Source organism: Sturnira hondurensis, unplaced genomic scaffold (assembly GCF_014824575.4).
Source record: "Sturnira hondurensis isolate 20B ecotype Veracruz unplaced genomic scaffold, ASM1482457v3 Scaffold0000780, whole genome shotgun sequence".
NCBI classification, from domain to species: domain Eukaryota; kingdom Metazoa; phylum Chordata; class Mammalia; order Chiroptera; family Phyllostomidae; genus Sturnira; species Sturnira hondurensis.
This window is the reverse complement of record NW_028073411.1, coordinates 19,380,841-19,400,002: the sequence shown is the minus strand read 5'-3', so window position 1 is coordinate 19,400,002 and position 19,162 is coordinate 19,380,841. Positions and strand designations below refer to the sequence as shown.

General features: G+C 55.6%; 1 protein-coding gene across 2 annotated transcripts in view; it reads right to left on the bottom strand.

Annotated features, from left to right (window-relative positions):
- Nucleotides 1-130: 130 nt before the first annotated feature.
- Nucleotides 131-19,162, bottom strand: part of PPP1R13B (protein phosphatase 1 regulatory subunit 13B) — a 76,852-nt gene continuing 57,820 nt past the window's right edge. For both annotated transcript variants that reach the window (XM_037047614.1, XM_037047625.1), the window contains 13 exons: nt 16,472-16,573; nt 14,961-15,135; nt 14,098-14,294; nt 12,878-13,018; nt 9,467-9,638; nt 7,177-7,346; nt 6,317-6,818; nt 4,439-5,208; nt 3,791-3,928; nt 3,577-3,710; nt 2,889-3,055; nt 1,789-1,988; nt 131-1,256 (listed from right to left, as the gene is read on the bottom strand). In XM_037047614.1, the coding sequence (XP_036903509.1) occupies nt 1,215-1,256; nt 1,789-1,988; nt 2,889-3,055; nt 3,577-3,710; nt 3,791-3,928; nt 4,439-5,208; nt 6,317-6,818; nt 7,177-7,346; nt 9,467-9,638; nt 12,878-13,018; nt 14,098-14,294; nt 14,961-15,135; nt 16,472-16,573 (2,910 nt within the window). In that variant the 3' untranslated portion in view covers nt 131-1,214. The remainder of the gene's footprint in view (nt 1,257-1,788; nt 1,989-2,888; nt 3,056-3,576; nt 3,711-3,790; nt 3,929-4,438; nt 5,209-6,316; nt 6,819-7,176; nt 7,347-9,466; nt 9,639-12,877; nt 13,019-14,097; nt 14,295-14,960; nt 15,136-16,471; nt 16,574-19,162) is intronic.

Here is a 19,162-nt window from a genome sequence, read left to right as displayed (position 1 = left end):
TCCAGACCACTGATGTCCCTGCGGTGGCTCCGTCCTGGCTGCAGAACACACCACTCAGAGCCTCGGTGGGAGACAGCGGTTTATTGTGCGCACTCACACGGCGTCGGTGGTGGCTGGGCCACCCCAGCAGGCGCACACTCCTGCCACCACCACCGTGTGCCATCGGTGCTTAGAGGGAGCTGACTGGAGTGCCGGCGCCACGCACACATTTACATTAAGTGTACAGACACGCACATGGAAAATACAGCCTACAGGCCTGGACGTGAACGAGAAAAAAACACCTCCAATGTCATCTGGTCGTCTTGAGTGGCCTAGTCAAAAATACTTCTGGTGTATAAAAGCCCGTATGCACCACCAACGTTGGGGGAGGGGGGCCTTCCTTGCTCTAAGTACAGAATGGGGTCAGAGGTCACTGCTGAGCCCCACCCTCGTGCCCTGCAGCCACCCCTCCTGACTGCAGCAGGAGCCCCCGCGGCTGCACCATCTGAATGCCTGTGGGCCGCAGGGTCTGCCTGCGCTTGGAACGGGTGTCGGCCCTGTGGGTGGTTAGGAATCACCTGGGCAGCAAGAGCCTGCAGAGAAGGCAGCTGTGCGCACAGGAGGGAACAGTGCTGTGCCGAGGCTCCTGGCTACAGGCTGCTTAGTCTTAAGGGCTCTAGTGCCCAGGGACTTGGAAGTCCAGCCCAGTACCACCAGCTGGAACAGGAAGTGGAGCCCCCACACCAGGATCACCACTGGACAGGGGTCTCCCTACAGGCCTCCTCTGGTAATGGAAGGGAGGAACTTGGGTGGGGTGGGGGACAGGATGGTGGGTTTCTGTGACGTGCAGTAACAGCAGGGTTCCCAGGGGGGTGTGACCCCACGGCAGCTGCACAGTCTCACTGTTGGGTGAGTGATGTGGAGAATGAGGGGCAGCTGTGGGACGAGTCAGTGAGGGCGTCTGTCATCATTGGCAGCCAACCAGGGGTTAAGTCTAGGGCTTCTGTTGGCAGCAGGGACAGTGTAGAAAGCTGGGCATTTATTTGGATTTACAGTAACTGGAGAAATTCAGTTCTTGGAGGTGACAGTGGAGACCCAGCCTCACCTGGAGCCTGCGGGGCTTCACACTGTGGGGCCGTCTGCTGCCATGAGCACCACGAGAGCCCCCTGCAGCCCCTGCCTCCCCGGCAGTGGCCCCTCTGCAACAGTCGCCCCGAGGTGCGCCCACGGGAGGCTCAGGCGAGTGTTCGCTGTCGGGGTTTGATCCGCGGATACAGCTGGGAAGCCAGGAAAACGAGTTAGGATGAGGGGAGGACACACTGAGCATCCTGGTGCCAGCGCACCATCAGCCCAAGACCCGCCCTGACTCCTTAACAGCCGCAACACCCACACCCCCGCCTGTTCCCTTCCTCGCACAGCGCTAGGTGCCACCTGTATAGCACTTGTCACAGTCTGTCCCCCTGGCAGGTGCCTGGCCAGGTACAGTGTTTGCATTTCTGGAGTGAAAGCTTTGCCAGCCCCACTGAGGCAGTGGCGGCTGCAGGACTGGCGTGGGCCCAGAGTCACCCCCCCCCCCCGTAAAGACATTTCTGGGCCTCAGAGAGTTGTGACTGGGGCAAGACAGCAGCCAGGGACTGCAGCCAACTCAGCAAACACACATCTGCAGGGGCATGGAGCAGGGCAGTCCCCGCCCAGGGCCCCCCAGTAGGGTGCGGCCCCCCACTGCCCGGTGTGCTGATTTGGGGCACAGAGGCAGGAGTGCAGCAGCAGCACTGAGTCGGATCCGGGAAAGTGAGAAAGGGTACTCACCCCCAGCAGGTTTTTGGGCACATAACCCTCTCGGTCCCCCAGCCGAGCCCACCACCACTCGGTTTCATTTTCGTCCTTGCGCCTCAGGATGGTGATGGCGTCTCCTTCGTGGAAGGACAGCTCGTCACTGTTCTGGGCCTCGTAGTCCCAGAGAGCGTACACGACTCCCTTGTTCATCACGCCCAGCTTCTCCTGCACCCCTGGGGTGAGACAGTGCGCGGTCAGGTCTCTGGAGGCACAACTGACAAGCGTCCCACGGCGTGACCACAGACACGCTGCTGTGCTCAGTTGGCCCAGCGAGACCGAGGGCTGAGAGGCTGGAAGCCAGGCCCAGCAGGAGAGCACTGCCACTAAGGTTCTGAGTCCAGAGGCAAAGGGACATTGTTCCCAAAGGCACTTCTGAGGGTGAAACAACCCCCACCTAGAACAAACGTCCCAAAGCCAGCGACGAGAGAGAGGCTCCCAAGGGCGGGGAGTGCCCGCGCACAGCAATCAAGAGGCCAGTCCACACCCGGAGCCACTGGCGGTGTTCCATGGGAGGCCAGACATGCTGGTGACCTGGGTACTGCCCTCCTCCCGATGTGGCAGCCACTGTCCCCCACACAGGCCTCCCTAGGCTTCTGCCACCTCTAGGCTCACAGCTGGAGCCGAGGGGCGTGCCTGTTCTGGGGCCCAGCTGAAGGCCGGGCCACAGGTTCCTGCCCTGTGTGGGATGCCAGGCTCACCCCAGACAGCTCACCCCAGACAGCTGCTCCAGCCCCCAAGTGGCGGAGCCGACTGCAGCAGCCTAAGACCTAACAGGCCCCATTCACGATGGTCACCACCTTGGCCTGACCCTGGATGCCCTTGGCCCCGCCACAGATCCCGGGAGCCTCCCGCAGAAGGCGTGCAGATGGCGCTGCCTGCTGCCCGGGCACCCTGCTCCGCATCCCAGAGGGGCAGCCTGTGCACAGAGACAGGGAAGGGGCCTGTGAACAGTGCAACCTCATCTGCCCGACCAACCGGGATGCCCTTGAAGTTAGGCTCGGGCACGCCCGGCCCAGCCTAGCAGCCACACTGTGCACATCACACTGCAGCTGGGAGGCCCAGGACCCACGTACCGTACAGGAACTGGGAACACTGGATGTAGCCCTCCTCCATCTCCTCGCATTTGTCTGCGGCAGTCTCAATGTCGCTGATGGTCGAGGCAAAGATGGCAGCACCGCTCTCCACCAGCTGTTTGCAGAGGTGGACGCTGTTGCAGGAGGCGGCACAGTGCAGTGGTGTCCTGCAAGGGGGGGAGGTGCAGGTGCTGCTGGAGGCAGCCACGCCCACACTGAGCCTCGTTATGGGTGTGACTTCTCCTAACGAACTGTCCTGAACTCCTGTAAGCTCCGGAGGTGTGTGTGGTGTGGGCTGCGGAATGGCCTGTGAAGCAGGTGCTCACAGCACTACAGCATGAAGGGACTGCCCGCTGCTGGCATGTACCTTCCAGTGGCTATGATGGTACAAGTTGCATGCATTTTACCAGCGAGAGACCCAGGTGTTCCAACACAGCAGAGCAGACAGCTGCCTGAAGTTGGCAATAGCCCCTCCAGGTGGCCACAGCCTACACAGGAGCACAGGGCCCCGCAGAGGCCCACACAGGCCTAATGCCAACCACGATGACCCGGCTGTTTACAAACAGCCATGAGTTGCGGCCACAGGACACTCAACTTCCATGTTAACAGCTGGCCACCAGAGCAAACCACAGCTGTGCCCTGTGGTCTAGACTCTGCGTTTCCCTTCTGCACAGTGGGCGGGGCTCACCAGCCATCACTGTCCGCGGCGTTCACGTTGACACCGAAGTCCAGCAGGAACCTCACAATATGGTGGTGGCCCGCGCAAACGGCATTGTGTAGGGGGGTGATCCCTTCGTCATTGGGCTTGCTGGGGTCTTCCACCTGCGTGCAAGGATGTGTGAGCCCTGCCCTGCAGACGGGGACTCGGGGGCGCGTGGGGGAAGCAGCTCTGCCCAGCTCACCTCATAGATGATCCTCTGCACCAAGTCAAACTCTCCTTCCAGGGACGCGTCCAGGAGCAGCGCCAGTGGGCTGAAGCGGACACGCAGCCCCCGGCCTGTGCGCTCTGAGTTAGGCTTCTTTAGGTTGGTCCGTTTGCTCTATAAAGAGGAAGCAGGCTTTTGATTCAAAGGCGACTCACCCAAGAGCCCTTCTCGGGGAGACTAAGGGCTGGGCCAGAAGCCTCAGCCCCTCTGGAAACAGCAGGGAGAACAGGGAGCCAGGTGGGCGACACCCAAGCTTTGTGACTACGTCCAGCCGAGATGGGCAGCTCTTTCCCACCGGCTGCGAGGGACTCCCAACCCCTATGCTCCTTCAACACTGACCCCCCACCAGAGGCCTCTATCTAGAAGCTTCTCCCCATCACTGCCTCCTCCCAGGTGCCAGCAGCAGCTTCCCCTCCTCAGGAAAGCCTCCCCGGCCGAGCCCTGCAGCCTGAGCCTCGCAGCCCTGCACTGTCCCTCAGAGCCCCTTGGTGTGAAGCACTGTCTCCCAGGCCTGACTCACTGAGGGTGGGAACCAGTCTGCCAAGACACCCACGCCCAGCACCCGGCTAACAGAGGCAGGTCCTCCACAGGCAGCGGATGGCCATCGCCAAGGACCACACCCACCGTAGAAGCGGCTGGCCGGGGCACGACAGGGGGAAGTGATGGAGGGACCTGCTCTTCCCCTGGAGACGGGGTCTCCGGCCCAGGGCTGGGGACCTGCTCCGTGGAAGGGGCTGTGGCCACATTGTTGTTATTGTCCTCAGCAGGCTCGGCGGTTTGGCGGGTGGTCTGGGGACAGGTGAGCCCCTCTGGCTCAGGGGACGGGAGCTGGTTGTCGTTGGCATCTGAAGCGGGAGCAGACTCGGGGGGAGGGACCGTGGGCTGGGCGGGGCTGGCCTCTCCCAGGTTCCCGTTGGCGCTGGTATTCCCATTGTCCACGTCGGCCAGCGTGCCCGTGAAGTCCTGTGAGGGGCTGGGCTGGTAGAACGGGGTGCCCTCCATGCCGCCGGCCAGGGTGTTGAAGCGCTGGTAGAGCAGCTTCTGGATGTTGGGCCCACCGGGGCCCTCGGGCTCCGTGATGGAGCTGCGTTTCTTCAGGGGCCGGGGTGCATTGGCCAGCTTCCTGCGCAGAGCCTCCAGGTCAGCGTCGCTCTGATAGCGCAGGGGGGAGTGCACCATGGGCGTGAGCTTGGTGGGGCTGAGCGGCCGGGGCAGGCTCTCCACGGTGCCTGCAGTGCCGTCCCCAGGAGGGGCTGGGCTGTCCTGCTCAGGCTCCTTCTCAGCACTTTCTGCAGGTGGCTGGGGCTGCGATGCGCTTGTGGCAAGAGAACCGTGAAGAAATGGCAGTGGTGACGGGGACGTGGAGCCGGACGGTAAAACGGGCTTCCCGTACACTGCAGGAGACACAGAGGACAGGAACTTGAGCACCCTGCTGGAACTGGGGTCTCGTCACTGAGCACCCCTGGTGACGTGAGAGATGGCCTGGCTGGTGAGCCCTGACTTCAACCCCAAACAAGCCCGTTGGTTCGAGAAGCCCCAGTGACCCTTTGGGAAGGTGGGATGTCTACTCTCGCTGGTTTTGCTTTGGAGATTCCAGGGCCAGGGCTTCTACAGAGGGAAACTTTAAGAGGCTGTGGACCCAGCTTCCCTGCCCAAACCCACCCTCCTTGTTTTCTGGTCAAGGAAAACGATGTCACCTCTGGACATGTATCCGACCCTCGGACTTAGTGGAACAGTATGGAACACAGGCCGACCCAGACAGCAGCGTCCTCCCGGTGGCCCAGGGGCTCTGCTCTAGAGAAGGGTTTCAGCTCTCCAGCATGAGCCAGAGCCCGGCCTACAGGCTCCTAGGTACTGGGTGGCCAGGCACCTGCAGGAACCCCTGGACTATGAGTCTGGAAGCTGTGGCAAGTGCCCAGGAGTGTCCGAGGAAGCCCAGCCCACACCCAACAGGCAGGCCCTACTGTCCGGGCCAGAAGCACCACTGACCTTGGGAGGCATGGAACCCAGCCCTGTTCTCCGACCCGCCTTCCTGGAGCACCATGGCCACCAGGGTCCATCCCCCTCACCCAAGCAGGGCTGTTCTCCCTTGCGGGCTCCAGTGGAGATGCCCAAGCAGCAGACACCTCTTTGCATGGTCACCCCGGGGGTCTGGCTCAGCTGCGGCAGGTCCAGGCAGAGCCCCCGCAACCTCCTGGGGCAGCTCCTGCACAAATCACCAAGCAGCAGCAGAAAGAGGCTGCTGCAAAGGCTTGCCCTGCCTGGAGCTCCGCTCCTGGGAGCGTGGACAGGAGGTCAGAGCTGTGGCCACCCAGCTGCACAGGCACTCTGGGCCCTCCTCCACCAACCCTCTCACACGACACCCACGGTGGCCACACCTTGTGTAAGAATCCAGTTTAACCCTGAATGGCACGTGGCCCACAGGTGAGGACACAGACTGGCATTTTCTTAAGTTAAAGTACAACTTCCTGGCCCCAAGAGGAGAGTACAAACCCACCATACCTGCTTTAACTGACTTATTCACGGCGCTGTGCGTGGCTGGCTGGTAATTCTTAGGCGGCGTGGCTTGCTGGAGGTACACAGAGTATATGGAACTTGAATTCACTGTCTGGGGTCCTTTCCTGGGGGACTGTGGCCTTGACCCTTTATCAGCCAGAAAGGGCCTAATGGCCACAGTCAGCGGGAGTTCGGGTTTGCCATCTCCAGCTGGAAATGCGGGTGCCCCCGCTGGTGGGTACGTGGGGCTTGGAGGCACAGAAATCCTCTGCTGAATCTGCTGGGAGGAGCCCGGCTGGTGGGCGCTGCCCATGGCGGGCAGCGGGCCAGGTTTCTGTCGACTGGGTAGGCCTGCGCTGGGCCTGGGCAAGCTGCCCTCCTTCCTCCTTTCCAAGGAGTTTGTTGACCCTGGACCCATGGGGGCAGGACTCGGGTACGTCCCATAGCTTGGAGGCAGCGGCTTGCTGACACCAGGAGGTGGGGGCGGCATTTTACCCATCTCGAGACCCTAAATTTAGACATTAAGAAGAAAAATAGTTATCCTTCGTAAAGTTAAGCATATTTCCATCCACTCACAGAGAATGCAAAGTAGGACTTGTCACCCTTCAAACTGGCTTGTGACCAGGCACAGGGCACACTGGGGATAAAAAACAGCAGGCTGTCACCTGTCCCCAACAGGACAGACAGCCCTGACCACAAGGCCTGTGTGCTGGCATACTGCCGGGTGCTATTGCCCAGCCTTCCGACTGGTCTAGTTTGGGCAGGAAGGGGAATGCTCTGCCTCATCACCCCTCCCCTCCATGAAGACGAGCGCGAACAGGGACACGGCTAGGGGCATGTGTCACCTGGGTCAAACAGCAGCCTACCAGCTTCTCTGGGGCTCCCAGAGCTGACAAGGGCACAGGCTGGCTAGAGACGGTCCCCTGCTGGAGCGTTCCCTCTGTGCTGGAGTCTGTCCGGCCCACACCGGTGGTCTGCGTTGCTCTCACGGCAGGACTGACGCTTTGTTTCAGTGCTGGCCAGTTTCCATCGCTCGCTTGAAAAGAACACAGAATTTAAGAGACCCTGTCCTGACGTCAGAGGGGCCGACCTAAGAGCAGCCCTGGCAGAAAGGAGAATCACCTCCTGGACAGGGTGTTCTGACGAGGTGGCACTGCCTAGACACTGACCACCCTCCCTGTCCACCCACGTGCCCGGCAGAACTGAGGGCCTCTGTGGGCACGGCCTCGTCAGTGCCCACCTGGCTTTCTGTGTGCGGCCTGCAGCGATGCCTGGGCCGGCGTGGGGTCGGGGGCTGTGGGAACAGGGGCTGGGCTAAGTCTAGGTCAGACCCCTCACATCAACACTGGTGAGTAAAATCAGCCCTGACACTTTTAGCTCAAACACTACCTACATTTACATACAACAATAGTTTCTTTTAACTTCATAACAGGTTTGATCTGTACTACTTCCAGTATTAAAAGGAAAGTTCAGCTTTTAAGCTGACAGAAATCTCTGTCTGCTATCACAAAACAGGACCACAGGAGACTGCACCAGGTCCCCCCTACTGGAGAGGCGGGCTACACCCCGCCGCAGGGGTCAGAAAGCCAGTCGACCCTGCATTTTCAGGAAGGTTGCTGAGAAGCTACATTTTTACAGGGCACTTTCCAAACAGAAAGAGAGTGGAAAAGTGCACTGGCACCCAGCTCGCTCACAGCCAGCAGGCCAGGCGCTGGCCTGACTCATGCTGTCTCCTCCCTGCAGCAGGCTCAGGGGTTGGGTGACATGGTGAGCACCCAGCCACCAGCCACACAGGGCAGCAAGAAATCCAGGGGGACTGTCTCGACCCTGACAGGAACAGTACATCCTGGTCCCTGTCCCTCCTGCCACACTAGGGAGCCACAGAGAACTCTCCCCAGCCACAGCAGCATGCAGGCCCAAGTCTGCGATCTGCGATGGGACGGAGACTCGTTCATGCACTCTGGGCACGACCAGAGAGGCCACGGCGCATGCAGGATGAGCAGAGCCCCTGAGTGCCTGGCTGGGCCTTGGCGGCGGCGGCGGCAGCAGCCACACCAGCTTACTCTGAGGCCACACCACCCTCTGCAGCGGCATGCAAGCCCTGCGTCTGCTGTGACGCTGCTGAGTTCCTGCATGGCTGAAAGCCACCCGGGCTCCAGGTAGCCACAAGGCCCTGCCGAGTCCGGGGCCCCAGTCCATTTGTCACCTCGCTCAGTGTGGCCCATCAACCTATTTGAGGCCAGAAGCGCTTTTCCTCCCTGCCCCTTCCAACTGAGACTGCACATTGTGGGCCAGGAACGACAGGCAAGGCGCACCAAGGCGGAAACTCAGGCTGATGGGGAGGTAGAACCTGTTGCAGCCTCACGGTGGCTTTCCCTTGCCCACTGTCAGGGTCACAGGGAGCACGGCCACCCAGGGGCTCCAGAAATCCCATGTAAAATAAAGGTTTTATGGGAATTAGCCACAGAAGGACCAAGAAGGGATCAAGAATCTTCTTTAGGATGAGACAAGAGGTATAGGAGAAAGATCATTTATTTTTATTATAAAGGGACAATTATCTTTAGGTATGGAGATACTTGTACTGAAGATAAAATCAAAAGCCTCACAATGAACTCAGGAAATCATCTCAATTTGGGAGAAAGAAAACCAAAACCACCTCACTGTGCCAGCACAGCTCAGACCCCGCCCCGTCTGGTGAAGGGACACATGTGCTCACGGGGCCCCTCCTTCAAGTCTGCACAGGAGAGGCAGGGCTTTCTCGGTTTAGAAAGCAGACTGACTGCTGACTGAGCAGTGCTGAAGAGGACCGGAGCTGTGCACCAGGCCCGCCAGCAACACACGGCGCCCCTTCGGGGTGGCGGCACACCAGCACCACGCTGGAGCCCCAAGGCCCGTCCCATTGCATGTCAGTGGGCCGAGGTCGCCACGACCGTCTGTGGACTTTCTGATCCACGAGGACAAGCTGAGTGGGGAAAGGAGCGACCAGCCACAGTGCTCTGTTTGTACATGGTCACGGTGGTAGCACACAGCTCCCAAAGGTGCCCAGAAGACACAGTGCCTCAGGGGAGACTGAGGGTGCCCAAGGGACCCCTCCAAAGTCCTGCCCCACAGCTCCCCTTCCCACTCCCTTCCCAGGAGGAGGGTCTGGCCACTTACCAGGTTTGGACCTTCCATGGGTGGCCCCAGTGAGAGACTGGGGCTTTACGGGGTCCCCTGGGGCTGAGTAGCTGCCAGTGCTGGGGACCTGGATGTAAGGCCCCACTGCGGCAACCCTGCCGGGGGCGCTCAGGGGAGACTGTGGCGATGATGCGCCATTCACACGGCTCAGCTACAAAACGGGAAGAAACGAGAGTTAACATCCCCAGTCTGAGCCGCTCACTCACTGACCTGCACGGAGGCAGCTCTGTCCGCCTGGAAGATGGGCGTCTAAACGGGGAGTTACGAAGGGTCTCACCCTCTGGTCCCGTGGGCAACGCTCTCTGACCACCCCTGTCCTGTGGCGGCTGCACACACACCAGGTCTGCTCCCCAGGACACCACCACCTGGGGAGGCCTCTCCCCACGGGGATGTCTCCTTCTGCAGAAGCAGCAGGCAAAGCCTGGGCCCCGAGTCTGGCTCCAAATCCTGCTCTGCCACGTACTTGCTGCGCAGCCTTGAGCAAGTGCCCTGACCTCCCTGAACCTCTGTGACCACATCTGGGAAGTCGGGATCAGGCCTGTTGTGAGGCCTGAGGGGCAGGCCCTAGAACCAGGTGAGGCTCTGACCAGCTCCCTGAGGGCAGCTGTGCTGTTCATGCTCAGCAAGGACACCGGCCACAGCCAGTGACGCTGTCCCACAATGGCACTCCGCAGAGACGGAGTCTGCTGGGCGATGCAACTAGAGAACCACTGGGGGTCTCCTCAAGGGTCCCCTCAAGAAACCTTTAACCTCCTACAACTGTTTGCAAAGTTCCGCATGCTGGAGCATGTCATTTTGGGGAGAGGGTCCATGCTTTGACAGATGTTGAGAGGTGCCTGGGACCTGTGGGTAGTGACAGATCTCTGTAGGAGCACTACTTCTTCCAGGAGAGAGCCCTGGAGGCATCGAGTGGAAAATGACATTTATCTAGCTGTTTGTGATGGCGATGGTTGATTTTCTGAGTTACTGTGGCTAGACCATGCACAGCACCCCGACATTTGGACAAACGCATCTAGATAAATGTTGCTGTGAGGATATTAATGAATGAGATGAACATGTAAATCAACAGACTCTAAAGCAGACTGCCCTCCATGATGTGGGTGGGCCACATCCAATCAGTTAAGGGCCTTGGGAGAAAAAGCCTGACATGAGTTCTCGCCAATGCAAGAACAAGTAGAAACAGGCCCAGGTGGCCTGGTCGGTGGAGGTCGGAGCGCTGTGCTGTGCACCCAAAGGATGCAGGTTTGACCCTCTGTCAGGGTGTGAATGTTTTTCTCTCTCCCCTCCTCCTCTCTAAAATCAATAAACATATCTTCAAGTGAAGATGAAAAAAATAAGTAAACAACAAAAGCTCAACTTGTGCATTAAAAACCAGAAGGAGTGCGGCCCTCTGAGGAAGAGCGAGCGCTGCCTGTGGCGTCAGGCCCCTGGGGCTCCAGGCAGCCGCCTCCAAAACCACACGGTCCCATTCGCTAGAATTAGTCCATTGGTCTCTTCCCCAACACAAACTCCGACTGGTTCTTTTTTTCTTCTTAATCCTCACCTGCAGACATGCTTATTGATTTCAGAGAGAGGGGAAGGGAGGGAGAGGGAGGGAAACATCCGTGTACAAGAGAAACAACAGTTGGCTGCCCCTTGTGTGCACTCTGACCAGGGACTAAACCCACAACCCAGCCAAGTGCCCTGACTGGGAACTGAACCTGCGACCTTTCAGTTTATAGCACGATACTCCAACCAACTGAGCCACATTGGCCAGGGCCATCCTTTGGTTCTGCTTCCCCGGAGAACCCGCCTGATATACCAGACAGAGCGATGCCACAGACGCAGGCACGAAGACTGTGCACGGGTCCTCTCGTGGCCTCTGTGCTGCTCATCGAAGTCAAGAGGAAAACCGTGACCTGAGATCACGGAGTTTACAGGTTAACCACTGACCTCTGAGCTCTTTGGTTAAAAAAAACAACAGACTTATAAACAAGAGACTTTCCACCCAAGACCACTAATTAACACAGCCCCAGAACCGGCAGTCCCCTTCCTTCTCTAGCACCTTCGGACCCCACCCCACCAGGCAAAGGCCCAGAAGCCGACACCTCCCCTCCTGAGAGCTGCCTTCAGAGCAGCAGGAGCTGACAAGGACACTTGTCAAACCACAGAAGCCCACTTGCTGAGCATGGACAGGAGACCTGGGGAGTCCTGTCCCAGCTAGCCAGGTGGCCTGCTCCATGCTCCACCCCCAGTGGCAGAGCGCCAACCAGCCCTGGCTCAGGCACTGCTTCCCTCCAACCCTGAGCACCAGCCATGGGGGAGGGGGAGAAACACGTCTAGCCCAAGTGCACAGCAGTCCCTGACTGACCGTGCACAAGTCTCGGCCTTGCATGTGCACACAGAAGCACTGAGAGCAACAGCAAGACTTGGGGACACCCGCTCGACAGCAGGGGTGGCAATGGGGCCACAGGCCTCGGACATGGGGTGTTATACGCAAGTGACAGAAGAGATGAGGCAATGACCTGGAAAGGTACCTCGGCTGCAGCTAAAGAAAAGGCTGGGTTCAGAACAGTAAGAACGATGTAACTCCTATAATTCCATTTCAATTAAAAATTAAATACCTCCTGTCTGTATTAAGCAAAAGACTGGAACAATGAATAACTATCATCCCTCAAAAAGTGAGCACAAGGTGGAAGAGACTGTCCCATTTTTCTTTAAATATCTCTGTAATGTTTTAACTTTTTTCAATGAGTACTTATTACCTTTGAAATTCAAAGTACCAAATAAAGATTTTTTTAAAAGCACTAACCACTTTAAATAGAACTCTGCTCAAAAGTTTACAAAGCCCACCCTGGCTGGTGTGGCTCAGTGGATTGAGTGCTGGCCTGGGAACCAAAGGGTCGCCAGTTCGATTCCCAGTCAGGGCACATGCTTGGGTTGTGGGCCAGGTTCCCAGTAGGAGGCACATGAGAGGCAACGACACACTGATGTTTCTCTCCCTGTCTCTCTACCTTCCTTCTCCTCTCTAAAAAGAAACATCAAAGCTGATTCTTGGGCAGGTAAGACAAATCAGTTTACGGTAAGGACACGAGGCCATACAAGGTCAAGGAATTCCCCCTGTGACCCAGCTTAAAACCGCTTAAAACGGCAGAGTGCTGTGACTGCAGAGCCACACAAGCAGAGGGCCAGGAACCGCCTATGGCTGCCCATGGGGTGGCCCTGATTCCAGACAGTAGAAAACAAATGCCCAAGAGCACTGTCTTCTACTGTGGTTTTTCAGGGTTAGGGCCAATTTACGTTCTGCCATCTGGGCAGACGGGGAAAACGCCATTGCAGTGAAGACATGCAGTTTGGGGTGGAAGCAACTGCGGGAGCTCATCTCACAGAAACTCTCTCTCCCCGACATGCCTGGATTTTCTTGCCGTAGAGACGCTCGCGCAGCTCGCTGATGCGCTTGTCCATCATGGCAACCTCCATGTTCCGCTTATTTAAAAGTTCCTTCTGCTGCTGCAGTTTTGAATTCTGTTCCTGGTTAAGCTGGTTACGAATCTACAAAACAGAAAATACAACTTTTATGATTTGCATTAATTAAACAGTCAAATTCTTGTTACCAGGGACACACTGAAAAAAAGAAGAAAGAACTGAGTTCTCACACGTGTTTACACACACCCACTGGGAACATTTACGGGTGCAGCACAGATGAAACCAAAGCACGTTTCTGATGGAACCAAAAGAGGGTGCACATTTGCAAACACGTCCTTTTCTAGGCATACGGAAGGACGGGCACCAATGACTGTAGGGACCATGACCACCGGACTGGGGCGTGGACTTGGATGAGGTCGTCAGGATGGGACCCCATGGTGGGGCTCTTCTTGTAAGTGTCCTTTTCAGAAGAGGAACAGAGACCAGAGCTGTGAGGCACAGTGCGGAGGTGGCCATCTCCAAGCCAGGAAGCAGACCCCCCAGAACCGAACCTGCCAGCACCCTGATCTTGACCCCCAGCCTGCAGAGCTGGGGGAGCTGAGTGTCCGTGGTGGAGCCTCTGTCTGCAGTGCTCTGTCACAGCAGCTCCTGCCGAGCTTCGGACTTAACAACAGGCCCCTGTCTCATCGCAGCAGTGTGCGCAGACACCTTAAATATCACCCAAAGCTCAATACTTCACTAGTTCACTATATTGCCAATCAAATTCTGTGTTGAATCTCTGAACTGAAAACACCCAGTAAATAAGCCAGGCCCAAAGAACTCCACGTGGCACGAGCCCACACACAGGAAACGCCCAGAGAGGAGATCTGCTGACCCAGGAAGGGGTTTGTGACTGCTCAGGGGCCCCGGGTGGGGTCTGAGGGACGGCTAAGAGACTCGGGCTCTACCTGGGGGTGACGAGATGTTCTAAAATGGACTGTGGTGGTAGGTGGGGAATTCTGGGAAGTCAGTAAAATCACTACTTTGTACTTCACGTGGGTAAATTGTATGCGATGTGAATTCTATCTCCGAGCTATTTTAAACATTCTTTTGTACTGACTACATCTGGTGCCACCATCACACCCGAGTCCACGAGCTTGTCTCCAGCCCCTGGTTCCCAGTGCCCACTAGGAAGCAGCTTGAAGGCCAGGCCCAGAGGAAGTTACCTGCAGCTCCTGGTATAGTCTCTTTAACTCCACAGCCGCCGGCCCCGCCAGCTTGCCACTGTAGGGCTGGAACCCGTTCAGCTTCCCCTTCTTCAGGTCTTCCAGCTGCTGGCTGAGCTGGTCAACTCTCAGAATTGCCGTCTGCACTTCCTGCTTCTTCTCCTGGAACATGGCACTGAACCTCTCTATCTCCGCAGCTGTAATACACCACCAAAAGAGAAAACACGTCCCTCAGCTGGTGTTTCTCTGTCAGGCAGTTTTCTTATTTTCTGGTTGGTACCTTCATCACGTCCACACATCTAACTCCATTCCAGCACCGTCCCCGTAGGCCAGCCTGGGAGGGAAGACTGTGGTGTGCACAACCCTAAACACCGGAATGTGCGACAAACAACTGTGTCTGCACTCATGAGTGAGACTTCTGTGACCCAGGCAATCAGTCCCAAAGCAGGCTGGGTCCAGTCACTCGGGAGCCTCACTGCAGCAAGAGGCCAGGCTCTGTCACCACTGTCACACCAAGCAGGCACTGACCGGGTCAACAACAGAAACAAAAAGGGAGCATCTGCATGGCTTATCTCAACCACAGACCACATTCGGGCTGTGTAACCACCACAGCCCCATACGACAAGGTGAGCGGCAACACCACGGGCAGCCGGGCAGCCGTCACAGACATAGCCGGGCCCCTCCTATCACACCGTTGGGGGACCTTCTGCGATAACCTGCCCTAGCCCAGCTCCTGTCCCATGCAGGGGATGCAGCCGGCCTCTGGGCACTTTCTATACCAGATCTGACCCTGATGTGCAACTGGAGGCTGGGCTCCGTGTCGCCTCCTCGACACGTGGGTGGGAGTGGGCTGCGGTGCTCACACAGGCTGCCATTCATGATTTTGCTGTAGTCCACTTGTCCTCTCATGGCACGGATTTTCTTCAGCTTGTTCTCCTGGGCTTCCACGCGCTCCTTTAGTTTCTGGAGCTTCTCATTTTCAGAAACAGACTGCTGCTGATGGCGCTCCTGCTGCTTCAGAAAATGTAGACGCTGCTCCTGATGAAAGAGGGAAACAGCTCACTTTGAAAACTGAAGTGGATGGCCCTGGCTGGTGTGGCTCAGTGGACTGAGTGATGGCCTGCGAACCAAAGGGTTGCCAGTTCGATTCCCAGTCAGGGCACATGCCTGGGTTGTAGGCAGGGTCCCCAGTAGGTGGCACGTGAAAGGCAATCACACACTGATGTTTCTCTTCCTCTCTTTCTCCCTCCCTTCCCCTCTGTCTAAAAATAAATAAATACAATCTTAAAATAAAAAGAACAGCTACAGATTTCCCTTATATATGGAACATAAAAAACAATAAATGAACAAACTTGACAGAAACAAACTCACAGATATAGAGAACAGACTGACGGCCAGGTTAAAAGGGAACGGGGGGGCCAGTGGAAAGGGGAAGAGGTTAAGAAGCACAAATTGCCAGTTATAAAAGCAGACACAGGGATATAAAGTACAGCACAGAGAATATAGTCAGTAATACTGTAAGAACTATGGGGCCGGGTGGGCATCACATTTTTGGGGGCGATCACTTCATAGGTTGTATATAGTACACACCAGAAACTAATGTCATATTGCACATCAATGGTAACTGGGAAATAAAAAAAAAGTTTTTTTAAATCTCTCTAAAGAAAAGTCCGTGAGAGCCCAGGCAGTGACGTTCACATGCTCTCATTACAGCGGCTTCAGGGCAGTTCCGGTCATTGCAACCTGGAATCGTTTCCAGAAGGCGTGCATGATGGGGCTGATCTGTTCTGTGTAGTCCTTGATGAAACCATGATTTAGGAAGATTTTAATCCTGCAGTTACAGAGATTCAACAACAGATGCAGAACTTGTCTACAGCGTGAGCACTAGCTATGCCCCGCCATAACCCACCAGACAAGGGCCTTGCCAGGTGGTATCAAGGGAAGCCTGACAACTCAGCAGCACAGGCTCTGGGGCCTGCAACTGGCATCTGCAGCATGGCTGGCTGGCTGGCTTCCTCCAGGACACAAAGGAACTGACACCACCAGCTGAGGACACCCACAGGGAGAAGGACAGGAAAAACATCCTTGCTGCACGGTTCATCTGCGTGGGGTAGGGCCAACCACCTCCTGGTGTGTGCGTGTGTGTGCACACGCAGAAGTGGGGCGGGGGCCCTTGCTCTGACACCCCCCCACTTCAGGAGTGGCAGCACTCTGCAGTTCCTATCTCGATGGAGATGACGGGACGTGGTGCTCCCGACTCCTGTGGCGTGGGCTTACTGACAAGTGTTAGCCAAGAATGTACTCAGCCCACCCTCTGGCGATGGTTGAAGAACTCTCTTTCCGAAAGCTTCTCCGCTCTGCCTTTAGAACTTACCTTGGCAACCAACATCTGCTGCTGATTTTCAATCTGCTGCTGCTGCCTGGCTGCCATATCCTGGAGCTCCGAGAGGGTCAGCTCAACACGCGGATGCCCGACCTGCAGAGATGACAGCACTCTCAGGCTGGGTGCCTTTGCGCATAACTGACTTCCCTGGCGTTGCAAGCACACACGGAAAGGTCTTAAACAGGTTCCCAGGGCCCTGGTGGGGTAGCTCAGTTGGTCAGAGTGTTGTCTCAACATGCCAAGTTGTGGGTTTGACCCTTGGTGAAGGCCCATAAAAGAATGAAGCAGTAAATGTATAAGTAAGTGGAACAACAAATCGATGTGCTCTCTCTCCTCTTCCTCTCTCTCTCAAATCTAAAAAAGAAAAAAAATGAAGTAAATAGGCTCCATAGAAGTCAGGAGAGTACACATTAGCCTGTTTTCTCATGAGAACTTGCCTAAGTGTTGAGTGATTTTGTTAAATATAAGTAACGGTTTTGCTAATGGACCAGATTCCACATTTCATAGGAGGCCCAGCACCACGCAAAGCTCTGCATACATATGCTGAGGTGGCGGTCCTCTTTGCACTGCTGGGTAACAGGTGCACCCGAGTAACTGGGATGTCAAATGTTCAAGGGTAAACAAATCTCAGGACAAATGTTATGTCACGCCACCTCGCCTCAAGAAACTAAACATACAAAGATTATAAAACACAAGTGCCTCATTAAAACCCACACGCGGTCTACACCAAGGACTGACCCATGACTGGCAGAATTATACACGGAACACGAACACAGCAAGGTAATAGCCAGCGGAGCTGTAACGGGGGGAATTTGGCAGCATCCTCCTATTCTCTGTGGATGACAACCAAACGGAGCATTTTCACTGTGTGTATCCTGTGCTTTGCACAGAACTCTGCTCTCCATTCATGAACTTATTGAAGCCTCCTAACAGCACTGTCAGGTGGGTGCTGTCATATACCCATCTCACAGATGAAAAAACACGCACGGAAGCTCAGACAGCTCATGCGGCAGGGTGACAAGCAGAGTCCTGGTTCTGCACCACCACATATGCACACTCTTCACTACGCACACCCTGCACGCGTGCAATACTGTGCTAATGTGTTTACCCGTGTGTCACATCTTCCTAGCAGAAACGTGTGTGGAAGGGGAAGGGACATGCCGGGGGCCCGGGCTGAGCACAGAAGAGACTCCAGCTCTGGTCAGGCCTGTGCTCCTCTGCCCACCTCTGTGCCACTCACCACGCAGGCGCACGGTCCTTCCTTGGCCCTCCACCCCGACATTTGGGAGCGTCTGTGCTCATCGTACCTCCCGCCCTCCCACCGCCCTATTATCCTCGTAACAGAGGTCCAACCCTGCCCCCCGACTCGACAGTGTTCGAGCGCACTCTTGACTCCTGGAAAACGGAATCAGACTTTGTTCAACAGTCTTAATGAGAACCCCTACCCTGTGTTCCTAAAATCCTGAGCAAGCAATGTGGACCCAGTATTGTAAATAGCCAAGTTACAGAAACTTCCATTTGAAAGAAATGTGTTTACTCTTCAAAAAAATGCCAGAGAGAACAATCAGAAACTCCCAAAGTTTCTGTTTTTATATTTATAATAAAGGGTTGTTAATTTCCACCTGAGATGTTCCAATCACAATGAAAGGCATTTTTTGAAATCTTCAGAACTTCTACTCCTTAAAAACTATGTCCAATCAGCAAATCTTTCAATTTACATTAATTTCATAATGGTACAACATCAAAAAGATACCTGTTTGGTTCCCCCTCCCCACCTGGCTTAGAATAACAGTGTGAAGAGGAAAGAAGAGAAATCCGGCAGTCTGACGTGTGTGCCTGTGAATGAGACAGAGCTCTGTGTGTGCGCTGTGTCGTCTGCATTTCTAAGCACAAAACTGGGATACACCACGCTGTCCTAAGTAACTTGGGTACTATATCTTATATATGTAATAAAGTTTTATTTGCAAGTTGATCTGACATACAGAAAACTGTATAACTCATAGTGTACAGCTCAATGAATTATCTCCAAGTAAACTCACTTGTGTAATTTAATTGTATTTTAAATGGCTTATGAAAACACAAGCAACCATAAACTAGTAAGTCAACAAATATGTAACATGTTAGTACATATCCCCTTAACTGTTTGAAATGAAAATGTAGCAAAAAGAAGCGCCTTCTCAGAGTTTAAGTAAACAAAAACCTTCTGCAAATTAGATCCTCTTACCATGGCCTATCATGCAGTCCCCTCGCGGAGACTCCCCTACATCAATAATCTTCGATTCTCAACACGACCAAATACGTTCAAACAAACAGATGATTAAATTCCTTGCTCATTTCTTTTCATTGCATCTAATAAGAAAAAATCAAATCCTGTTCCCTTGGGCACATCGAGGTCCTTCATTATAGGAGAGTCACCTGATGAGTTCAAGTCCAGGTCACAGGGAGAACAAGCCACTTCCAGGACGAGTGAATTAGTAGAGAAGTTCTCTTGGTGACAGCCAGCAGGCCTGTGCGAACACTTCTCCAGCCCTCTATGGGCTCTGACATTCCTCCTGCAGGGCTCAGGGCTCCTTCTCAGGCCAGTGCTCTTGACCTCTGGGTCCCCGCGAGAGGCCTGCTGCTCTCCAGCCTAACCATGAGAGCACCCGGGTCTCCATGACAAACATGGCCCACCCGACTCCA